The sequence below is a fragment of the Eptatretus burgeri genome, chromosome 2 (assembly GCF_056783735.1).
Source record: "Eptatretus burgeri isolate ZD-2024b chromosome 2, Ebu_testis_v1, whole genome shotgun sequence".
Classification (NCBI taxonomy): domain Eukaryota; kingdom Metazoa; phylum Chordata; class Myxini; order Myxiniformes; family Myxinidae; genus Eptatretus; species Eptatretus burgeri.
The window spans coordinates 124,630,288-124,653,047 of NC_140962.1; the positions used below are offsets into that span (position 1 = coordinate 124,630,288).

General features: G+C 44.6%; 2 protein-coding genes across 6 annotated transcripts in view; one reads left to right on the top strand and one right to left on the bottom strand.

Moving 5' to 3' along the window:
- GGCX (gamma-glutamyl carboxylase) overlaps nucleotides 1–20,412 on the top strand; it is a 51,044-nt gene extending 30,632 nt beyond the window's left edge. For 4 of the 5 annotated variants that reach the window (XM_085871089.1, XM_085871092.1, XM_085871091.1 and 1 more), the window contains 9 exons: nucleotides 2,133–2,575; nucleotides 2,781–2,839; nucleotides 4,174–4,246; nucleotides 6,101–6,255; nucleotides 10,649–10,818; nucleotides 10,938–11,095; nucleotides 11,420–11,561; nucleotides 16,338–16,563; nucleotides 20,090–20,412. In XM_085871089.1, the coding sequence (XP_085727215.1) occupies nucleotides 2,133–2,575; nucleotides 2,781–2,839; nucleotides 4,174–4,246; nucleotides 6,101–6,255; nucleotides 10,649–10,818; nucleotides 10,938–11,095; nucleotides 11,420–11,561; nucleotides 16,338–16,563; nucleotides 20,090–20,282 (1,619 nt within the window). In that variant the 3' untranslated portion in view covers nucleotides 20,283–20,412. The remainder of the gene's footprint in view (nucleotides 1–2,132; nucleotides 2,576–2,780; nucleotides 2,840–4,173; nucleotides 4,247–6,100; nucleotides 6,256–10,648; nucleotides 10,819–10,937; nucleotides 11,096–11,419; nucleotides 11,562–16,337; nucleotides 16,564–20,089) is intronic. The other variant, XM_085871093.1, reaches the window with a different exon arrangement.
- The window catches only part of GPN1 (GPN-loop GTPase 1), a 30,011-nt gene continuing 26,207 nt past the window's right edge, over nucleotides 18,957–22,760 (bottom strand). Inside the window, exon 13 of the mRNA XM_085871096.1 lies at nucleotides 18,957–20,651. Coding sequence (XP_085727222.1) covers nucleotides 20,476–20,651 — 176 coding nt within the window. The 3' untranslated portion in view covers nucleotides 18,957–20,475. The remainder of the gene's footprint in view (nucleotides 20,652–22,760) is intronic.

The following is a 22,760-nucleotide window of genomic DNA, read 5'->3' on the forward strand; positions in this document are numbered from 1 at the left end:
TACTTTCAATTCCTTCAACAAAATCTTTTCCTCTTTTGTCCCATAATTTCTTTTACATTCCAATTTTTTTTCTCATTCCTTTAAAAAATGAAGTCTCCCAGCGAACACAACCAAGCTGTAGTCGGTATCTGCGTCTTTGCGAATTCATTAAAAAATATTTCAATATTTTTGTCGAACTAAATTATAGTGGATTTGAGATCGTTCTGTACCAGCTGGTTTTATCCACATATGTACCTTTGTCATTTATCCTGCTTTGACCAATTTCTTCTCCTTTAAGAAAACTCAACAAGTCTTTCATCTCTCTCATTTTAAACTCTAATCCACAACAACCAACTCTTTACCCTTCTTTCTAGTTTCTAAACCGACTACTGAATTCCAATCATCCATAATTCCCTTTTTCTATCTCTTTTCGTTGTCCTAAGTGATCATACGTGTATTCAACTCCTCACTGTATAATCTGATGTGGGCATATATACCTGTACGATTATAACATAGACAGATTCAGCCTTTAATCTCACAAGTAATAACTCGTCATTCTGCCGCATCACATTTTTGATGCATTTAGCAACTAATTAATCAATTGTTGTCCTCCAGCATAAATTACTCGTAAGATCACCTTCCCCTTTCCATCTGATCTCACATAGACTCATGATCTCTTCATTTCTCTTTTGATAGTCCCATGCTTTCCATCTCTCAGCGTTGTTTGTACGTTCCTTTTTCTGATGTAAATATCTTTTGCATCTTCTTGCAAGGATTTCACAAGCTGACCAAAGGGGCCTTTTGCTGCCTCCCCTGACGAATGCGGAACCTCAACCCTGAGGGTGTGGGGTTCCGTTTACTTTGTTATCTTCAATTTTCTTGCACATTTCTTGTGCCGCCGAGTCAAAAGATAAAGGAATATAGTGTCTGTGGTTTCCTGTTTTCTTTCACAACCAGCAATAACCCAACAAATGAGTTTGCATGCTATGCAGCCACATGTTGCTCAAGTCAAGCCGAGTCCTTTGTTTGCCATCCTTTCCACCCTGCCATTAACTTGAGAGCCAGCTTACTGGTATACTGTGTCAGAGTGGTGACCAATCCAGGATTGTGTCCAATAACTAAGGAGACTGCTTTGGCAGCACCAACGCTCTGCACAGAGTATAGTCCCAATGGATGGATTAACATGGAGCTGAATGTTCCTCTGCCACGCATGGATAAGATGCTGTTGCCGACCAGTATCTGCTTATAACTCTAGTTCTGTGCAGGTATTAGGATGGACCTGGAACTTATGAAGGGAAGGGGTGCTCAACGAAACAACCACACGTTCTGTCTTGACAACACCCACTACTCAAGTGTCTTACATCGGGGAAATTTTGAACAGATCGACACAGTGAAGATTCTGATATACCTAAGGTGTGGTTAAATTACATAGTAGTGGAGTGAAGAACCCAAGTCTAAGCATCCAGAAGATGTCTCGCTCGTCATAGTCGATGACTATCTTTCATTTTGACCTTTCCCCTAATTATTTTTTTAATTCTTTCTTTATTGTCCTGCTTTGCTTTTACTTCTCCACCACCTTATTTTCTTGATTAGAAAATTAACTCCAAAACAAACACGTACCAAGACTAACCTTTTGTGAATCAGTGTGACGATTGCACACTACCACCTTTAAGTAATAGTCCTTCGTAATGCCACATGGAGATCTTTCCCATTTATACTACTGGTGTGAATCAGCGCAGTTTGCATGCCTCACCACGCGTTGCTGCAGAGGTATAGGCATCGTTGACCATGTCTGCTTTCTCCAGGGGTGAGCGAAGGGGGGAATGGCTGTGGGTTAGTGGGGTTGATGGTGGATTGGGGGAATGGGGTGGATGGTGCTGGGGGGGGGGTGGTGGGGGAGTTCGGCCAAATAAAATTTGTCCGCTCTACTACTGTAAATTTGTTATTATCCACCAAATTTGTTATCTACTGTAAATCAGGTCCGAACCCATTCATATTATTGCTTTCCTCTTTCTTTATCCTTGCCTTCCCCTTCTCCATCTCTGACATCGCACTGCAAACCATTGTTTTTTGTTCCATCTTCATGGTTCTTTTCACAAATTGTGATAATCTTCCCAACCTGTTTTTCTGTTCACCTCATCCCTTACCTGTAGGTATGTTTCCATATGCCATGATTGCAACGGGGCCTTTGTTTCTTGCAGCCGATTGGCCGAAGAGACTGAGATTTGGTAGAAACCAGACAATCAGAAGTGAGATCTGTCATTACCCTGAGAGCACTGTGGAATTGAAGAGACAGCAAGGAGCGGTTGACAGTAAAGTATTGGGAAGGAATAAACTTGCCATTGATAGAAAAGACACAGCAAAAGAGACAAAAGATGAAGCGGGAGAGTCAGAGGAGAGGGGCAAGAACACAAATATTGATTCAAAGACAGCGGGAATGACACATACAAGTGGAGCAACAGGTGGAGGAAAGAAGACGAGCAAGAAAGAAGCAAATGGAGAGGGAGTGCGATGGATCCACCATGTTGGAGCAGCTTTCACTGTAATCTACATCTGTGAGCAGCTCTTTCTGCCATATTCTCACTTTATATCCCAGGTGCGAGTTTTGCAATTTCATGCATGCAAAACGTTTTGATTTGGTCTCTCTCTGCATGAGTCACAAGATTTCTTTCTTTCTCACATTTCATACTGTTGATATAGAATGACATGCTGGACCACATCGCTGGCAACTGTTTCACTTTTCAGCAAGTCTATCGTTCCCTCGTGCACTTGGTTGATTTTGCATTCCCATCCGTCCCAAGGGCTACAATACCTGGACTGGAGGCCTGTATGGTTACTCCTGGGATATGATGATACACAGGTATGGGGACAGAATCTTCTTGAAGCATTTTCTTTTTTGCAAAAATCAATTTTCTTATCATATTGTCTCTTACACGTTTGTTGTGTTGTCTTTCTATTTTTGGATAGGTGGTTGTTTCATTGCAATATAACTCATGATAGTTTTGGATTATGACTTAAATACAACATTTACTGTATTTTTTGGCTGATAAGTTGATGTGGAGTACAAGTCGAATTGGCTAATTCTCCCATTTTTCTTTTCTTCATTCATAGATAGTGTCGATTTGGAGTCAACTAGATTTGGAGCTTGATCAACTACAGTAGTAGCCTGGTGTTGGCTTCATGGTCAAGGGTGGCTGGCTTAAGATCCGAGGGTTTTGAGTTTGTGCCCCTGCCAGGCCGTTGAATTAGCACCAGGTTGGTTGACAGCCTGTCATCCTTCAGAGGTCAGCGAAATGAGTACCGGTGTACTGGTAATAGGGGCTTTGCATCAGCAGCACAGCCGTGCCCACAGAAAATTATGCAGCCAAGTAGCCCTCGGCTGCATACGAAGAAATAAAAATAAACTACAGCACTTAGTAAAACTGTCAATCAGAACAACAGAGGTGTTAATTCCTCCATGACACTGTCACAGCACATTGCTACCTATGGTACTTCCAGGGTCTTCCAAAAGTATCGACTTGCACGCCAAAAAATACGGTATAGTTTTGTTTCTTTCCACGTTTTCTTATTTGAACTGCCTGCCCTTTCTTGCTTTAATTCTCTCAAAAAGTGACCATTTCCTGTATTTTAGTATTACTTGGGGGCTGGGACGGTAGCCGAGAGGTGTGCGCACTCGCATTTGAGCTGACTCGCCTGGGTTTGAATCTCAACCCACCTAGAAACTGTCACCCTAATGTTTTGATGCAGGGCAATGCATTAATATGTGAGCCACCTATCAAATGGATGTTAAGCCTCGGGACCCATCTGCCAGAAACGGTTGGTAGTGGACATCAAATATTCCTCGGAAGAATGGGTGGGTAATCGCTGGCACTCTGGGCCAATCCTAAATTTCTGCCCTGACTGATTGCTCTGAAAGCAACGGAAAATCACCCAACGTAACTTTTGCTTCAGAACTGCTTCGGCAGCACTGACGCTCTGTCATAAAGATGGTACTTTTGATCGATTGAGTTGTTTGCTTCCTCCATGCAATCTGGACTAGGATGATTCCATCAGGCTGGAGTGGTTGGTGATGTAAACTTTTGTCTTTTTTTTTTTTTTAGTGTTCATTTTATTGCAACGTATATACTGTATATTGACATCAAGTCTTCATCTAACGAGTGTATTTATCTTTGTCTCCATCCACTCTTGTCTCAGCCGTTTGCACCAGCATGTGCGCATCATGTACAAAGATGGAAAGACAGGAGAGACAGGGTTTCTGAAACCTGGGGTAAAGAGTTCCATGCAAATGCATTTCCCCCATTGTTTTACACGAGCCACAATTCCACTTTGCAAAAATTTATTCCTACTTTCAGTTTGTGATTTAATCTTTTGGAAGTTCATTAATCTATTTAAAGTTTTATTTTGGCACTCACAGGTTCTCCGATCAATGTTGAAGTTTTAATGCATTAAAAGTTGGCATTTATTTTTATTCAGCAATTATGTATCATGGAGGAGCTCAGTCGCAAATCACGTCAAGGACAAGGAAACTATGGTCGAAGAAAAAATTCAGATGATGCAGGGTACAAACCTGTTGCTTGTCGGCATGGGGGCAAAACCCGTAGCACCAAATTATTAAGGCCACCCCATTGCCAAATTTTAATGTCAAGATGATTAACATATTACAACTATTACCAAAATGAAAATGTGATTTTATTTAATTATTGGCATGAATGCATTTGCTGCCCCTTTTGAGGTCGATTTTAGTTGAATGAACACGCACACATGAAGCACAAAGCAGGGCCAAGCAAATGGTTCGTGTCTGTCCGTCTCTCCACAAACATCAGTTTATGATCGAGGGACAATTTTATTGAAACGGAATGTTATATTTTGAACATGAATCGGAAAACAAACCTGCCATTTTATCACACTTTGGCTCTGAATTAATCCCGATTTAATTGATGTGCAGGGAGGCGTGAGATAATATTTTTACTCCGTCTGCCTGCCTGGCAGTCAAACAAAATTAAAAATCATTTCAAACAGGAAACGTTGTTTTTAAAGATGTTATAAATAACACAAACAACAGGCACGAAGAACAAATGTAACATGTTAAATAGGGTGGTGTAACAGCCACTGCGTCAAATTGTGGAATTCCTTTTTTTTATATGACGATTGCAATCTTCATTTTATTAGCGCCCTTTGAACTTGGTCCGAAACGGGGGATTATGGATTTGGTCTCGATTTTCGTGTCTGTGCATGCGTCCGTAACCATATCTCAGACTTGTATGGACCAATTATAATATTCGTACTTAGCACAGACAACAATTGATGGTATACATACGCACATCGTTTTGTTTCATGATGCGATCAAAGATGGCCGACTGGCAGCCATTTAAGTTGTAAAAAAACACCTGATGTTGAACACATCCTCAACTATTTCTCGGACATGCATTTACCGATCTTGCTCAAAGTTGGCACACAGATAAAGAATGAAGGATTACATATGCATGCCATTTCTTTTTTCAATATAATATCCAAGATTGCCAACTGGCAGCCATTTTGTGACTTAAATGTGTCCCCAACCATTTCTCAGACATTCATCGTCTGATTTTGTTCAAACTTGGCACAAGTCCAGCACATGATGGCATTCATGTACACCCCACTTTGTTTTGCAATCTGATCAAAGATGGCCGACTGGTAGACTGGTGGCCATCTTAGTTGTACATAAATATGGGCTTGCTATTTAACTCCATCCAACAAAATTACTAAAACAACAGGGGCTCTGGCATTTTATGTCTTTTTTACATGTTTAAATTGAATGATATACTTGAACACTGTAGAACACAAATCACCTTCTTGTCACTTCCAAGAACCTTCAGTTTTGCAGTACTTGGACATGTTAAATAGGGTGGTGTATAAGACTGCTTCAATCAAGGAAGGCGCAAAGTGCCCCTCCATTTATATGGGACGGTTTCTTAGCACTAGACTTCCAGATTTTTTTTTAAACCATACTTTGAAATAAAAAATTTTTTTCAATTCAAGTGTATACTTGAACTATGCCCTCTCAAGGTACCATCCGTTTTTAAATAAATATTTCGTGACATCACCGAGTATCCTGCTGTAATCACATTATTTACGTGGGTAGGTTTGGGCATTGACTCGGAGATGGAAGGATCACCCAGACATGCAGAGACAGTACGCAGCATGTGCAGCACACATCCTGCAAACGTGGCATGGCGTACAAGAGCCACAAATCTACATGGACATCTGGAGCTCACTCAATGACAGATTCCAGCAAAGGTTTATCCATATATATATATATATATATATATATATATATATATATATATATATATATATATACACATATATACATATGCCACACATAATGCCCATTGATTTGTTTGTTCTGGAATTTAACCTTTGGTGCTCCGATAGTGTCAGAAAGTGTTTTTATTAATTGATTATTAGGTTTCATTGATTAAACATTATGATAGTTTGCAGTTTTCATCTGTTTTTTTTTAATTTACAAGCATGATTTATACCTGACCTTTTGTCAGGTCTTTATACCTGATCGAACCTGACCTTTTGTCAGGTCAGGTTCGATCTGTGACCTGCTACAGGTACCATGTAAACCTGTACTAACCTGTTCCATGGTCGGGTTGTCGGCGACTAAACCGTCTCCCCCACCAGGTTTTCTGGTGAGGAGGGTGTTTGGATATGGACACCCAGCAGGATTAAAAACAAAACCTGTCAAAGGGCGGAGGAGCTCCTTGTGAGCCAACGGCCATCCATATCTAGTGCCCAACTGTGTCTGCGGACGTCCTCCTGCAGTTGGGTTACTTCTTATTTGGAGGTTGGTGGCAGGATTTGCACTCCAGCCACCGTAAAACGCTTCATTCCGCAAAACGCAAAAACGCAAAAAAATCTGAAAACCCACTCCGTGGGAGTACCTCCTGTGCAGCTTCCTTCGCAGGGCAGCTCACCGGATGATGGGATTGGGGCAAAGCCCGGGACCCCCAGTCTTTGATAGGAGGGAAACCACGGGGAAACATCCCTGGGTCAGATTGCGGGAGAGTGTGTCGGAGTGGTGCTGAGGTGTCGCTCCACCAGACGGCGGTCTCCTTGGGTTAACCTGAGGCGGTCCCTTCGGGTGGGTGCCTGGAATGTCCTATCCCTAAGAGAGGATGATCACCTGTCTCTGTTATCATCTGAGCTCAAGCGTTTGGACATCGGGATTGCAGCTCTCTCTGAGGTTCGGAGACCGGATTGCGGCGAGATAATGGTGGGTGGTTACACCTACTATTGGTCTGGTCGCTCTGATGGTTACCATACCCAAGGAGTTGCTGTAGCTGTGTCCATTATAAGCTGACCCCAATGATAATTGAGGTAACACCGGTCAACGAGCGTATTATGAGATTAAGGATTCGTCACTCCTTAGGTGTCATTTCCCTGGTCTCTATTTATGCTCCGACTGAGGCGAGTGATCTTACCGTGAAGGATGCATTCTACGCCACACTCGAGTCTGTGGTTGATCAGTGCCCCAGACGAGATACACTTCTAGTCTTGGGGGATTTCAATGCATCGACTGGAACTGATAGGGATGGTTATGAGGTGTGTGTTGGTCCCCATGGGTCAGGAACTATGAACCAGAATAGCACTAAGTTCCTTGACTTTGCAAGAAGTCATGGACTTAGGGTGGCTGGTTCATGGTTTCAGCGCCCGCAAGCTCATCGCTGGACTTGGTATTCCAACGCTGGCGGTGTGGCAAAGGAGATTGACCATGTCCTCATTGACGGTCGTTGGAGGATGATCCAGAACTGCAGGGTCTACCGGAGTGCTCAGTTCCTCAATACTGACCACAGGCTTGTTGTAGCAACTCTAAAGCTGCACCTTAAATCCTGGAGAATGGTACCATCCCAGCCTAGGCTGGATGTTGCCAAGCTCAGGGATGAGAGAGTAAGCTGAGAGTTTGCGAACAGGCTGAGTGGACACTTGGGGGGTCTGGGTGCTTAGGGGGTCCTGAAGAGTTGTGGAGCACCTTCAAGACCACCGTCCTTGATGTTGCCGGTGGATGCCTTGGAGTTCACCGCAGGGCAAAGAAGAATTTTGTCTCTCAAGGGACACTGGATACCATTGACCAGAGTCGCAGGGCCAGGCTGAATGGCAGAGCTGGGCTGTTCAGGGAGCTGAGGCGTAAAACTGTACGTGCACTGAGGGTGGACAAGGAGGCCTATGTGCGAGGAATCTGTGAGGAGGTAGAGCATCACCTGTGGACAGGTGATTCTCGTCCCGCTTACAGGGGAATTCGCGCATTACGTTCATCCAAGCCCATCCCTCGGAGCACTGCAGTTCGAGCAGAGAGTGGTAGGCTCTTGACAGAGGAGTCTGAAGTGAAGGCTCGCTGGGCCGGTTACTTTGAGCGGTTGTACCAGGCTGATCCCCCAGCTGTCGAGTTGGACGTCAAGGGTGTTACAATCCCTGTTGCTGACCCTCGAATCAACTGTGGTCCACCATCGCTTGTGGAAACACGGGCTGCGGTGAACCAGCTGAAACGGGGCAAAGCTCCAGGGATCTGTGGCATCCATGCTGAACTTCTCAAGGCTGGTGGAAATGCTGCACTCGCTGTTGCATGCAGTTTTGTGCTCTGCCTGGAACACAGGCATCATCCCAACTGACTGGAAGAGGGGCCTTGTTGACCCTCTCTGGCAGGGGAAGGGTGATCGCCAAGACTGCAACAACTACCGAGGGGTGACGCTGCTCTCAGTGCCGGGCAAGGTCTTTGCTCGGATAATTCTTGATAGGGTTCGCCACCATCTGCTTGAGCACCAGCGTCCAGAGCAGTCAGGCTTTACACCAAAGAGGTCAACGATTGACCGTATCCTTGCTCTTCGTGTCCTCACTGAACGCAGACGAGAGTTTCGGCAGGGGCTGCTTGCAGCCTATGTTGATCTCTGTAAAGCGTTCGATTCAGTGAATAGGGATGTCCTCTGGAGGATTCTTGTTCTTCGTGGGGTGCCACCGAAACTGATCGATCTGATGTCTGAACTCTACTCTGGTACTGAGAGTGCTGTGAAGTGTGGTGGTACCGCCTCTGACTTATTTCCAGTTGTTACTGGAGTTCGTCAGGGATGTGTACTTGCCCCCACACTTTTCAGCACTTGTATGGACTGGATTTTTGGGAGGATGTCGGAGAGATCAAGTTGCGGTGCATCGCTTGGCAATGTCAAGATCTCGGACCTTGATTTTGCAGATGATGCAGTCATCTTTGCGGAGACTTTAGACATCCTCTTGGGGGCCCTCGAGGTGCTGAATGAGGAGTCGGAGCCGTTGGGATTACGGATTTCTTGGGTCAAAACAAAGATCCAGGCTTTCGGTGACATCTTGGATGCTGCTGTCCTGTCTGTGTCTGTTTGTGGTGAGGATGTTGAGGTCGTGGATAGATTCACTTACCTTGGCAGTGATATTCATGTCTCCGCAGGTTGTGAGCCGGAGGTCAATAGACGTCTGGGTCGGGCCTGGGGAGTCATGGATTCACTGGATCATGGGGTGTGGCGCTGCCGGTACCTGTGCGGGAGGACGAAAGTCCGAGTCTTCAGGTCCTTGGTACTTCCAGTCTTGCTCTATGGGTGCGAGACTTGGACTTTGACCAAGGATCTGAGACGGAGACTTAATTCCTTTGGTACCGGGTCTCTTCGGAGAATCCTTGGCTATTGCTGGTCGGATTTTGTGTCCAACGAGCGGTTGCTGAGAGAGACTCGGATGAGATTTGTTACCTGCATAGTCCGTGAGCGTCAGCTGCGGCTGTATGGACATGTGGCTCGCTTTCCTGACGCTGATCCTGCTCACCAGATTCTCTCAGCGAGGGAGTCTCATGAGTGGAGGAGGCCAGTGGGCCGACCACGTGCCTCATGGTTGCAGCAGGTTGACCATCATCTCAAGGAGATGGGGATGGGCCTGGCATCTGCCTGGGGGATGGCCAGACGGAGGCCCCTGGAGTACCGGCGGAAAGTGGACGCAGCGACGCGCTGTTCTGGCACATGCTCCCATACCTGACCCTGACCTGATTTATACCAGACGTTTATTGGCTTAACATGTCTTGCTTGTAATTACGTCAGTTTAGTTTGTAGTAGCCTTCCATGCATCCAAATAGTGCACAAATCTCCTAGATTTAAGCATCGGTGTGGCTGATCCAGTTTCCTTGCCGGGAATGCCCGAGGTGGTTGGCCATTGCCTTCCCAGTGGTAGTCGGGGCAAGAATTTGGAACCTTGCCAGGTTACTGGCACACCCTGGTCACCTTTTTTGAAAGGAACCATAGGTCATTATGGTCCAGAAACCAAGTGCTGCTTGATGGGATTGTCAGTTTATTGTCTCCTCAAAAAGAACAGGTGCAGTATATTCCATGCCACACCTGCAAAGCACCAGAATGATTTTTTTTTGTCAGATCCCATCTTGACAAGAATCAAATTCATTGTAGACAAGAAAATGGCAAGTATACAGTGCAATCTTTGAACTATCCTGTTGGATGTAATAGTTTCCAATCACAAGAAGTTATAATGGTACAAATTAACAATTTGGACATTTCCAACATCTATATTAATTCTTATGGTCGGTACCCCTCTCCCCACTTTCATTCTCCCATTTTATATTTTACTCCACTTCTTTTTCTGATTGAATCATGTCAATTTCAAGGCTTGTTGATCCAAGAGTGGACCTTGTGCGAGCCAAATGGTCTCCCTTGCGCCCAACACCATGGCTGCTGCCCCTCCTGGCGGAGCTGTCTCCATGGCGACAGCGTCTTCGTGAACTGGATGCACAGTTGTCTGAGGGAGAGGAAGCAGTCTTCCTTGCTGATTTTCCAGGTAATCATATTTTTTGTTTCCAATCTTATAAACAGACACTACTTCATATTAAATGTAGGATCTGTACTTAGCATTAAACATAATTTATGATTGTGCTCCATCAACCTTTACTCCCATAGGCCTTCATCTAGAGAACTTCATAACTTCAGACCTGCAAGTGTCTATTGAGGTCCTTTCAGGCTCAGTTGCTGTTGAAACACCTCTGAACCCAACAAGTGATGAAAATGACCCTCAAAATTGGCAAAATACATCTTTGAGTATTGGTGAGACAATGAAGGTTAGTTTTTGAGAGTTGCTTGCCTTTACATTAGGGGAAGCAGCATCAGAAAACAGCCATGAGTTTTCTACTGGATTGGTCAAGGTTTTAACCATTTAAAAAAATTCCTAATGATTTCTCATGAGATCTTATCGATCACAAAGGAAATTGGATGTCATGTTAAATTTTTGTAAATGTGATGTGAAAGCAGAATGTGGTATTCTGTTGCTTCCATATCACAGGAACCAGAAGGGAGCATCAACCATCAATTCTCTTTAGTGTTAGACTTGCAAGTTTTATTCATTGTATCTTCTCACTCCTTGTGATTTTCTTATTTCTTACTAGCTCCCTTCTGGATCGTACCATCGGGTCTATCCTCTCTCCAGTGAACCAGCCTGCTATGGATACATTTCCTTCAATCAAACACTGGCTGAGATCAAGCACAATCTCACTCGGCTCATCTCCCTACGAGAAGCCATTCTCAATGGTACATTTCTTTCAATGCATGACGTGTCTGCGTTAGTTGTGTTTCAACATTGGAAATGAGGATTATATATACAGTCGTCAAGTATCCGTTAGTACGGAATAATTCCGAGCTGGTCCAAGCGGTCTTTTAAGGCAGTGCGTTCAATTTCACTTCACTTTTACCATTCCCCAAGGTCATCCAAATAAGCCGAAATGACGGCAAACCCACAAGGAAAGCAGATGACTGAAACATGCTTTCTTACCTTTTAAAAGGATTTATTACCTCTGGCACTGAAGGTGAAGGAGGTTATGTTTTCAACCCCTCTCTGTCTGTTTGTTTGTGTGCAGGATATCTCAAAATGTTGTGAAGGGATCCAGATGAAATTTCGTGGGCAGGTCGGGTGTGTGACACGGAAGAATCGATTCAATTTTGGTGAAGATCTGAATCCGATAATTTTGTTAAAGTGATTCTTCACCATTGCTAATAGATAGGGCAAAACGAATATGTGGCACAATAGCTCAAAAAGTTGTGGATGGATTTGGATGAAACTTGATGGGCAGGTTGGATGTGTTACCACAACAAATTGATTCGATTTTGGTGAAGATGCAAATCTGGATCTGGATACGAGAATTAAAGTTAAGTCATTCTACACCATGGAGAGATAGGGCTAAAAACGATATATTGTTGTGGTGCCGGGTATCGGTGGCGAGCACGACCGCAAGGGGGAGCAGTAGAGTCGGCTCCACCGAACACACCGGAATTTAGGTCGTGACCCTCGGATAAGTCCGAAAGGCACGGGCCCCCTTACAGTACCATGAATCGCCAATAATTCGACCGCGTGGGGTAGGGTTAATTGCCAAACTTCAATATACCTAAGTACCCACGCGGCAAAGCTTACCGGGGAATTCACACCCTTGACAGGCCTCGAGTGGGACGACGTTACCGTGCTCAAACCGTGTGTAACCCGAGCGGATGGTTACCGAGGCCTGTCGGTCCAAATGCACAATTTACTGTCTCGCTATTTCCCAACACACACCCTGATAAGCCAATAAAATAAATGACAGGGGACAAGCTGGGACATTCAACAAGGGGGGAATTTATTTACAATAATGGGGGGACGAGGGGAGCACGTAAGGGCAGAGTTATCCGAATAAAGAAGGGCATCAAATGTACAAGCAATTCCTTAAACAATACTACTTAGAGACAGGGCCCACGGACACACACGCACACACAAATACCCAGAAAGAGATGGACCTCGAAGTCTTTATTGCCCCTTCAGCTCAGAGGGAAGAGAACGTGCTGGCTACCTGGCCGCGTTCGCGCAGCTCGACGTCCGCACCTTCCCGGAGCACCAGTCGCCAAAGAACGGACCAGGGCAGCCGAACCCAGAGGAGGCGAGACAAGGTGATCTCCCGTGATGAGATGGTCGACCGCTTGTCATAATGCGCCAGACGAGACGCCTTGGATGCACGCGATGCAGTCAGCCGCAGACCCAGACAGAAGCGTGCTCAAGCAGACGGGACGCAATCTTCAATGGTTTTTTTCGTCGCTTTTTTGGGGCGCGCTTTTTTGGGGGCTCGTGACCCAGCCTCGAGCGCGGTTCGCTCGGGCGTGGCCTGTCCTCCAGTCGGTGGGCCACGACGCACTCCCTTACTTGGCTCGCTGCCAAGCGAATCAGTTCATGTCCATATTTGGGAATGGAATTCCATCCCCGAACGAATTCCGAACACGCCCGCATTTCAGCGAGCGCGCGGAGCATGCTGGGAGCAGAGGGTTGTCGCTGTCAGAGTGAAGATGGCGTTGTTGTTGTAGTTGGAGATGTAAAAACCCTATCAAAATAACTCACAGTGCATGTACATTTATTCACCCATTAAACGAGGGATGGGGACCCCAACTAAAAACACATACTTACCGATATAACTGTCCTATAGGACCTGTATGTTTGTGTGCTCATGGCTTCCAGATTAGTAACAATATTTCCATACTGGTTGCCACTGACAAACCAGAGACGATCTGTTTAACAGAAACTTTCCTTCTTCAAGACGTCTCTGACTCCTTAGTTTCGCTCCCTGGTTACTCCCTCCTCTGGTATGATAGACCTGAGCCTCGTCCTGGCTACGGAGTTGCTCTTCATCAAAAACTCTATTCCTCACTCCCCATGCACTGCCCTCACTCCCCCCACCACCACTCCACACCCTCAGGAATACCTCTGGCTACAGCTTCCCCTCCACTCCCACCTCATGTTTATATATGTGTGTTGTAACGTCCACCAAACAGTGATGACTCAATTTACATCTTGCTCTCCAAAAACATGGACAAACTTCGATCCTCTCATCCCAACTCTCTTCCTCATATGTGGTGACTTCAATTGTCATCATGCCAGCTGGCTGGGTGTGAGTTCCTTTCTCACCTGCCAATGGCACTTCAGCAAAAGACTGCTGTGACACATTGGTACTGACACAATCTGTCAACCTCCCAACCCGGATTTCAACCTACGGTACTCCATCTCTTCTAGATCTGATTTTGAAACAATTTCCTTGAAAACATCTGCTGTTTTTCCTCTGCCCCAATCGGTTCTTCAGACCACATGCTTGTCAAAGTCAACATCTCTCTGGCTGTTATCGAGAACCACCTCAGTGCTGTCGAGTCTGGCATTTCATTCAGGCCAACTGGCAAGGACTTCAAGCAGCCATCAAACTTCCAGACTGGTCTCCCATTTCTACTTTCTCAAACATCATCTCATCCTGGGAATTCTTTCAAAGAAACTTGCTCTCCCCCATGCACAGATTTAACCCCCCTTCCTCTTTAGTTGTCCTACCCTTCCTCCTGCCCATGGATCACTGAAGCTTGTGGCAAGGCAGTTGTCCTGAAACAACTTGCTTTCACCTCATCGAAGGCAAATCCAACTGAAGGCAATCTCAGTTCCTTCCACAAAGCTCAGAACAAGTGTGTGTCTATCCTGAGGAGAGCTTGGAAACAACATCTTTCTAATTTCAAGTCTGAACTCTCAAACCTGTCTCCCTCCTCCAAATCCTGGTGGCATCTTGTTAAGTCTTTCAGGTGTATGTTCCCCCTCCATCACCTCCCTTACCTAAAATGGCCGCACAGCTGACACCGCACATGAAAAGGCTGAATGCCTAAACTCTGTGTTTGCTACTAAATCTTGTGTCCCAAACCCATCACTTTCTGTTCCCACCGAAACACAATCACACCCAGCTATTCCTGGATTCTGTGTCCTTTTCTCCTGACAAGGTGGAGAGCTTGCTGTCAAACCTCGACTCAGATTCTGCAACCGGTCCAGACGGCATCAGCTCACATGTCCTAAAAAAACCTGCTCTGCTGCTCTTACTCAACCTCTCTATTCTATTCACCCTCTCATTTACTCAAGGTCATCTGCCATCTGCTTGGAAATCAGCAAACATTACCGCCCTGCATAAAAAAGATGCAAAAACAGATCCCTGCAACTACAGACCAATCAGCCTTCTCACAATCATCAGCAAGGTTATGGAATCCATCATCGCTTCAGACATGAAATCATTCCTCTTCTCCAATGGCTTGATTTCCAATTAACAATTTGGATTCAGACCAGGTCACTCTACCCTGGACTTGCTATTCCTGCTCTCCAAACAATGAATGGAGGTCCTCAATGCCAGACATGAGATCAGAGCCATCTCCCTAGACATATCGCATGCTTTTGATACGGTCTGGCACCCTGCCCTGCTCACCAAACTCTCTTACTATGGTGTCCAAGGCAATCTCCACTCACGGCTCGCAGACTTCCTGTCCTGTCGCAGTCAACATTGTAGCCCTCAATGGAATTCTCTCATCCCCTCTTCCTGTCCAGGCTGAGGTTCCTCAAGGCAGTGTTCTGGTCCCTGTGCTTTTTCTAGTTTTCATTAATGATCTGTCTATCAGCCTGGTGTTGGCTTTGTGGTTAGGGTGGTTCCAACAGTGTAAATTAAACTTAAGTAGAAACTAACCCAACACTTACAAGCAGTTATACGTGAAGAGGGTGTTCCCTCCCATTTTACGAGTAATCGCACAGTAAACATACAGGGATAACACCTCAAACAGCATGCGATGGACTACAAAATAAACACCATCAGAAATTTTACAACAAACATCATTAAACACCAAAAAATGCAGACAGGGTGAAGAATCAACATTCGTGCCGTCCCTCGGATGGACGTTGAAGTGTGTCCCATCTGTCAGCATCAGTTGATGGACGTTAAAGATCCCATGGTGTCTTTCATGAAGAATAGCCGAGCTCTCACCGACACCATGAACAAACTCTAAATTATGCCTTAACCTGCAGAGGGTGTTACATTGATAGCGGCACGGCCGCACCCTCAACCGATGATGCTACCCTGCAGTCTTGTGCTGCATATGAAAGAAGATTCCTGCCCCAAATGTAGTCATCCTGGTGCCTTTGCAAACAGGACATTGCATCACTAAGTTTGCCGTCTTGGTGGGACGTGAAGCCAGATGTCCCACCTTCAATCATCCGTTAGTGTATGTTAGTGACCTGATGGGGCATTTGGAAAGGGTAGGCCATCATGTGCCATTATCATGACCAAATTCACACCCGTACCTACAGCCACAGAGCAGTGTTATTTCTTAGCCACGGAAACATTCATGGCTTGTGGGAGAAACAATGCTCTGGACCCAGAATGGTCATGGATGCACGAAATTGTCAATTATATTTTAATGTTGTGAAATGTGTGAATTTATTTTTGAGCATGTGACACATCCTTACAAATTCTCATTCATGTTCCCAATCACCTCTCAAATCCAAAGGAAGTGACGTAAACATCGAATCCTCAGAACCCAATCTGTTTCCCATCCTGCAAGCATGGCAGAATGTGGAAAGGGATGTGGCAGGGAACGGAATGCTTCCTGACTGGGCAGAAAATCTTCTGAATATCGCAATGGAGAGGGAGAGAAGAAAGATGAGGAGGGCAGAGAGACTGACACATCGGCTTCTGCGATTTGCTTTCAAAAAATGCCACATGTTTCGAAGGAGGTAATATACAAGAGAGGAAGAGGTTGAAAATGTTTGTGGTGAATGTTCAATGGGGAAGTAACCACGATTGATTTTTTTTTTCTGTATTATTTATATAATCGTGTCTCGTCCCGAAGGGGATGCGCGTCACGCGACTATTGCAACGCTGTCTGTTTGTCTCTGTGTGCTCGTCCACTTTTATATATTTTTTTGCTTTAAAAATGTTTTTCTCTGCAATCGCTTGTCCAATCGATGCAAAACTTTAAACAAAGGAGTGACTCCCCCCCTCCCCCCCCCCCGGAGGATATTTTATTGATAAATCTGACATCGGTCACATGGTATGGCAGCCATATTGGATCAAAGGAAAAAAAAACATTTGGACATCTTTCTCCAAAACCGCTCAACGAAAAAAATTGAAACTTGGCATGTCAATGTCATCAGTGAAGTGAAGTGGTATTCCGGCCATAATTGGTTGAATCAAAATCCTTCAACGAAAAATCTGAAATTTCATCTACGACCCGATGCGAGTGAATAATTAAATGCAAGACATCATTGGTCACGGAGTCTGGTGGCGATATTGGTTTGAAAATAAAAACATTAAAAAAAAAAAAAATTCTTTTCCAGAACAGCTTAACATATCGATATAAAACTTCATACATATGTAGCGGAGTGTGTAATGATACACAACTTTATGCATATGATCGACTGGCCATGGGGGAATATACACGAGGGTGAGTCAAAAGTATCCGCAATGATTTATTAAAAACTGTCTTGTGTCGACTACATTGCTTATTGTACTTGCAGGTACAAGCACAAACTGTCTGTGCAGTTTCACCCTTGAGCAATCAGTAGTTGTGTCATTGTAAGGGAGTTAACATGACCGCTCCGCTGTCCATTTGCACCAAAGAAGAGCAGCGTGCAGCGATACCATTTTTTGTGGGCTGAAGGCTTACCAGGGGAAGAAATCCATCGCAGACTTTCAGCACAATATGGGAATAGTGCTTTACCGCAGCAGAGTGTGTATCATTAGATTACCATGTTCAAAAGCTGTCGCACAAGTGTCACAGAAGATGAACGATCTGGACGCCCATCCACGTCCACAACAGAAGAAAAACATTGAACGAGTCCGCGCCATGATTCTGGATAACCGACGGTCGACTATTGACGAAGTATAACAACATATTAACATCAATCATGGCTCTGCACATAAAATCGTCAACAACCGATGTGGCTTTCATAAAGTTTCTGCAAAACTGGTTCCAAAAAGACTCGCAGAGGAGCACAAGCACAACCGTGTGACCATCTGCCAAAGCCTTTTTACCGCTTTCGTCATGAAGGGAATGCTATTTTGAGACGCATTGTCACTGGAGACGAGACATGGATCCACCATTACGAGCCATAAAGCAAACGCCAGAGTATGGAATGGAAACATCCAACATCACCAATCAAAAAGGTTCACAAGTCAACCATCGGAGAGAAAAGTGATGTTCACACTTTTCTGGGACTTACAAGGCCCAATTTTTGAACACCATCAAGAAGGGGGCACAACGGTAAACAGTGTCCATTATTGTGAAATGCTCCGAGACCAGTTGAAACGAGCTATTCGACAGAAATGCCGAGGGCTACTGTCAAAAGGAGTTTCATGACGATGCCCATCCACACACTGCCACCCACACTGTGGAAACCCTCCGGCAATTGAACTTTGAGGTGTTGGAGCATCCTCCGTACAGTCCTGACCTGGCCCCTTTGGTCTTTCACCTGTTCGGTCACTTTCACCTGTTCGGTAAGAGGCCATCACTTTGCCAGTGACCAACAAGTGAAAGAAGTGAATCAAAGTATCCGCGATGACGACGCATGCGTGGCTCATCATTCAGCCAAAAATGTTTTTTTTGTCTGAGGGCCTACAGAAGTTTGTGAACCGATGTATTAAGTGTGTTGAAAAGGAGGGGGACCATGTGGAAAAATGACGATCTTGCACATGCTCATTTGAAGTTATATTATTTAAATAAAAATGTGACATAATAGGGTGCATGTAATGGATGATACGGGTACATGGGCCATAATAGCAGCTTGTTCAGTTGACGATGGTATTTTTGTTCAGAACGAGTGTGCGAGGCGGGGCTAAATGCTCTGAGTGCGGTTCGAGTCAACTATTGTGACTTGTATCCAAAACAGTCAGTCATTCTGACTATTATCTGATTGGCCCAGGCAAATGAGGCAACACTTTGGTTTCTAAAAATCGATATCCCAGTGTTTGTTGTTTGTTTTTTTTTACATTATGTCAGTTATTGGATTTTTTTTTCTCCCTCCTCTTTTATTCAAGAGTGTTACGAACTTTACAGTGGGATCTGCACAAAGCATATAATTGGTCAATAATTTGACTTGCTATATAGATGCAACGTGCAAGGATACAATTACAATGGCACCTCAAATATTTTAATACACACCAAATCAAACAAACACCTTTGTCAAACACTTCTTCTATAACGACCATGATTATTCCCAGTTTATTGTGGGGTTGGCCAGGGAAGATTTTGGCCCAAGTCTTTCACGAACTAGCTGGCCAGGCCTGACGTTCGATTAAGGTTTGAGCAGGAATTTGTTCAGGGTGCTGGTGATAGCTCGCTTTCTCTTCGCGAAGAACACCGTACGATCTTTAACGTCCACTACTACTGCCGGTGGATGGTACGTCTCTAACGTCCATTTGAGGGACAGCACACACATTGATGAATGACCCTGCCTGTAAAACACCGGGATGAGTTTATAGCTGGGTTGGGATTTGAACCAAGGTTAAATGGCTGAGAGGTAAGTGCACGTACCTCAAGGCAATCCATCCATTGGGACCATACTCTGTGCAGAGCGTTGGTGCTGCCTTAGCAGTCTCGTTGGCTATTGGTCACAATCCTGGATGGGTCGCCACTCCGACACAGTCAAGGCAATCCTGTCAATCACTCTCACCAATTCCATGAGGCTGGAATTATTTTGTAATTGGGAGCTCTCTGCCCTACTGTATAACATACACCTGAAACGTTTCCAGTTATTCTATTTCACTGCAGATTGGAATTGGCAAGGGTCAACTCAGTGTCCAATAACTCAACCATACTCTGCTACAGAACGTCGGTCAGGCCGAAGCAGTTTCTTTTCAAGGGCTATTTACTGGGTAGTTTGCCATTGCCTTCCCAGCAGTAATTAGGGCAGGGATTTGTTTATGGTGCCGGCAATTGTTCGCCTCTCCTTTCAAATTCCTGCCCAACTCCTTGAGAATGTAAGGGAAAACCATTAAACATAATTCTGGCCACAAGGTAAGGGAAAACCTATGACTGGTGGTCAAAATATATGCTCTGTTCATAGTGGGATAAACTGACAGGTAGAGCAGAAGCAATATCTCTAACTTAAAATAAATAATTATTGTTAATTTGAAAGATCTACAGAATATATTTATTTCAATTAATGAGTCAACTGTGTATACAGGACTGCATTGAAAATGTTATTTATTCCTGTCTAAAGAACAATTTAAATCAAGTTATCGTATCTTTTATCGTTGCAGCATACTGATGACCAGCTTTGCCATTAGAAACTTGGTGCTCGGCCACCCATCTCAAAGCCAACTCCTCCAGGAGCATCAGCTTGCAGATTGGGACGAAAGGGAAAACATGGATTCAGATGTTACAGAAGACCAAGACAACACAGTGCAGGGAGAGATTACAGAGGAGGTGCAATCACCAAGAACCGAATTGTGAAGCTGAAGAAAACAAATTTCTATTCTTGTATGTTGTCGTGGTAGAATGTGAAGATAATTTTCACACTTTGCAAGCATGACTTTTTTGGGGTATTTTTTTTGAAATTCAATAAAGGATTTTATAAAAGCAACCTGACAAACCATTTTTATACATTCGTTAAGCAATATAAATGCAAGTCATTTTGAAGAACCAATCAGCTATCATGACCTCGTGTGGCTTTGGTCGTGTCTCTGCTTTGCCCTCGGTGTTTATGTTGTTGTCGCCATCTTTCCTTTTCAACCGCCAATGGATCTTCTGCCTCCAGCTCAGTTCCTCCTGCTCCCCGACTCAAGATAAGCTGACTAGGACCAGGGGGGAAGGATGGTGGCACTGCAAGAGAAAAAGGAATGAGGAGGGCAAAACAACATTCCACAAAATTATACTTGTTCGACAATATGCAGTATCCACATTCTTTAAACAGTACAAACTAGAGAGTTTACAGGGCGATTCCATGAATATGTCAACCAAGGGCAACAAAATTCAACTTATTTGCAGTGATGCAGATGGGGTAAACTTAAGACACTGACATTCTGCTGTTTGATATGCTGGGGGTAAAATACTCAGTAAAAGTGAGGCTGTCAGAAGTACAAGTGGTATAGAGTTAAAATATCGTTACATTTGTGGAGGGAGATGGAGGACTCCCAAAGTGAAAATGAGCAAATGCAACCCGTTGCTTCGCTGATGGTGAAAATAAAGGTGGGGGGGGGGAAGAGGAGGGAGGCAGAGAGGATGAAGAAGGTGGAGCGAGGGGGGAGGTGAGGAGAGCGACATCTCACCAAATATTGCTATTCACTGCGGGAGGGAGGGATGTAAGAGGGAGACAAAGACAGCGACAGGTGTGGGAGGAGAGTGCTGCATTTGATGAGGGGGGATCAAGGAGGAGACAGAGTGAGAGAAAAGGGTAAGGGGGAGGGGATGAGGAAAAAAAAAGAAGTAAAAGACAGGTGAGGGGTGGAGGTGTGGTTAGCAGAGAGAGTGATACGAGACCCTTAATGACCGAACACAAAAACCAAACAAACAAACAAGCAGTCATAGACTGGTACTTACGAAATTGTCAACTTGACCTCTGACCTTGTCTAATAAAAGCTGTCCGAGAGAAGGTAGCGACGGAAACCAGAAGTTTCTACGATGATTCTGTACCAAACGATCAAAAATCGAATGTTTGACCTCACTGTGACCTTGACCTTTGACAGATTTTGAACAAAATCTAATCAGCGCGAGCCATCACCCTCCTGAATCACGTGGTGTAATTTGACATTGGTAGCTTCTTCCGTTCTCGAGTTATCGTGCCTACAAACAAACACTCAAACACACAAACAGAGGACGGAAGTCATCAATATACTTACGAAACCTTTAGATTTCGTAAGTAACAAACAAGCAGTCATAGACTGGTACGTACGAAATAGTCAACTTGACCTCTGACCTTGTCTAATAAAAGCTGTCTCGAGAAGGTCGCGACGCAAACCAGAAGTTTCTACGATGATTCTGTACCAAACCATCAAAAATCGAATGTTTGCCCTCACTATGACCGATTTTGACCGAACTCTAAGCGCGAGCCATCACCCTCCTGAATCACGTGGTGTAATTTGACACTGGTAGATTCTTCTGTTCTCGAGTTAACATGTTTTTGATGTTTGACCTCACTGTGACCTTGACCTTTGACCGATACCTCAAACTTTTTCCTTACAGGTTCAAGAAAGTATGGGACCACCAGAAGAACCCCTTCAGAAGAGGAGAAGAGCGAGTCTTTCCGAATGCTGCGTATTTTGCGAGCCTTCATTATCCAAAACCCAAGCTGATAACCCAGTTGTCCAGAATCCTACAGTCGAAGGATTGAAATCCATTCTGAAAGCTGCCAAACTTCGTAAAGATGGTGACTATGATTGGCTGTTTCCAGTGAAAAACGACATCCTAAAAGGAGAGACTGTTATCAAATTCCACCAAAAGTGCAGAGCAAATTATACGAACAAGAGGAATATCCAGATAGCCGAAAGAAACACTGGTACATGTGCTGACGGTGTCACTGACGATGGCGCAACAGGTAGTGGACCTACGGTTGGACTGTCTCGTCTCCGGCGATATGACACGTCGCAATTTGACATTCGATCAGGCTGTTTCATATGTGGGAAATCACATAGCCGGAAGGAGAAACTGTCGTACGTCTCAAATGGGATGGGGGCCACCACACGGCAAAGAGTGCTTGATGCAGCCATTCAGAGAAACGACTACGAGATTCAAATGCGAATGCTGTCAAACACTGACTTGTTTGCAATGGATGCAAAATATAATCACTCTTGCTATTCGCATTACATCTCGCTTAACCATTAAAGCTGCCAGTGCTAGGGCTAAGGTTGATAAATCTGACAATGTGTGTACCTTCAAAAGTTTGTGTAAGGAGATTGAAGAGACTGTCCTGTCCAAAACCATCTCTATCACAAC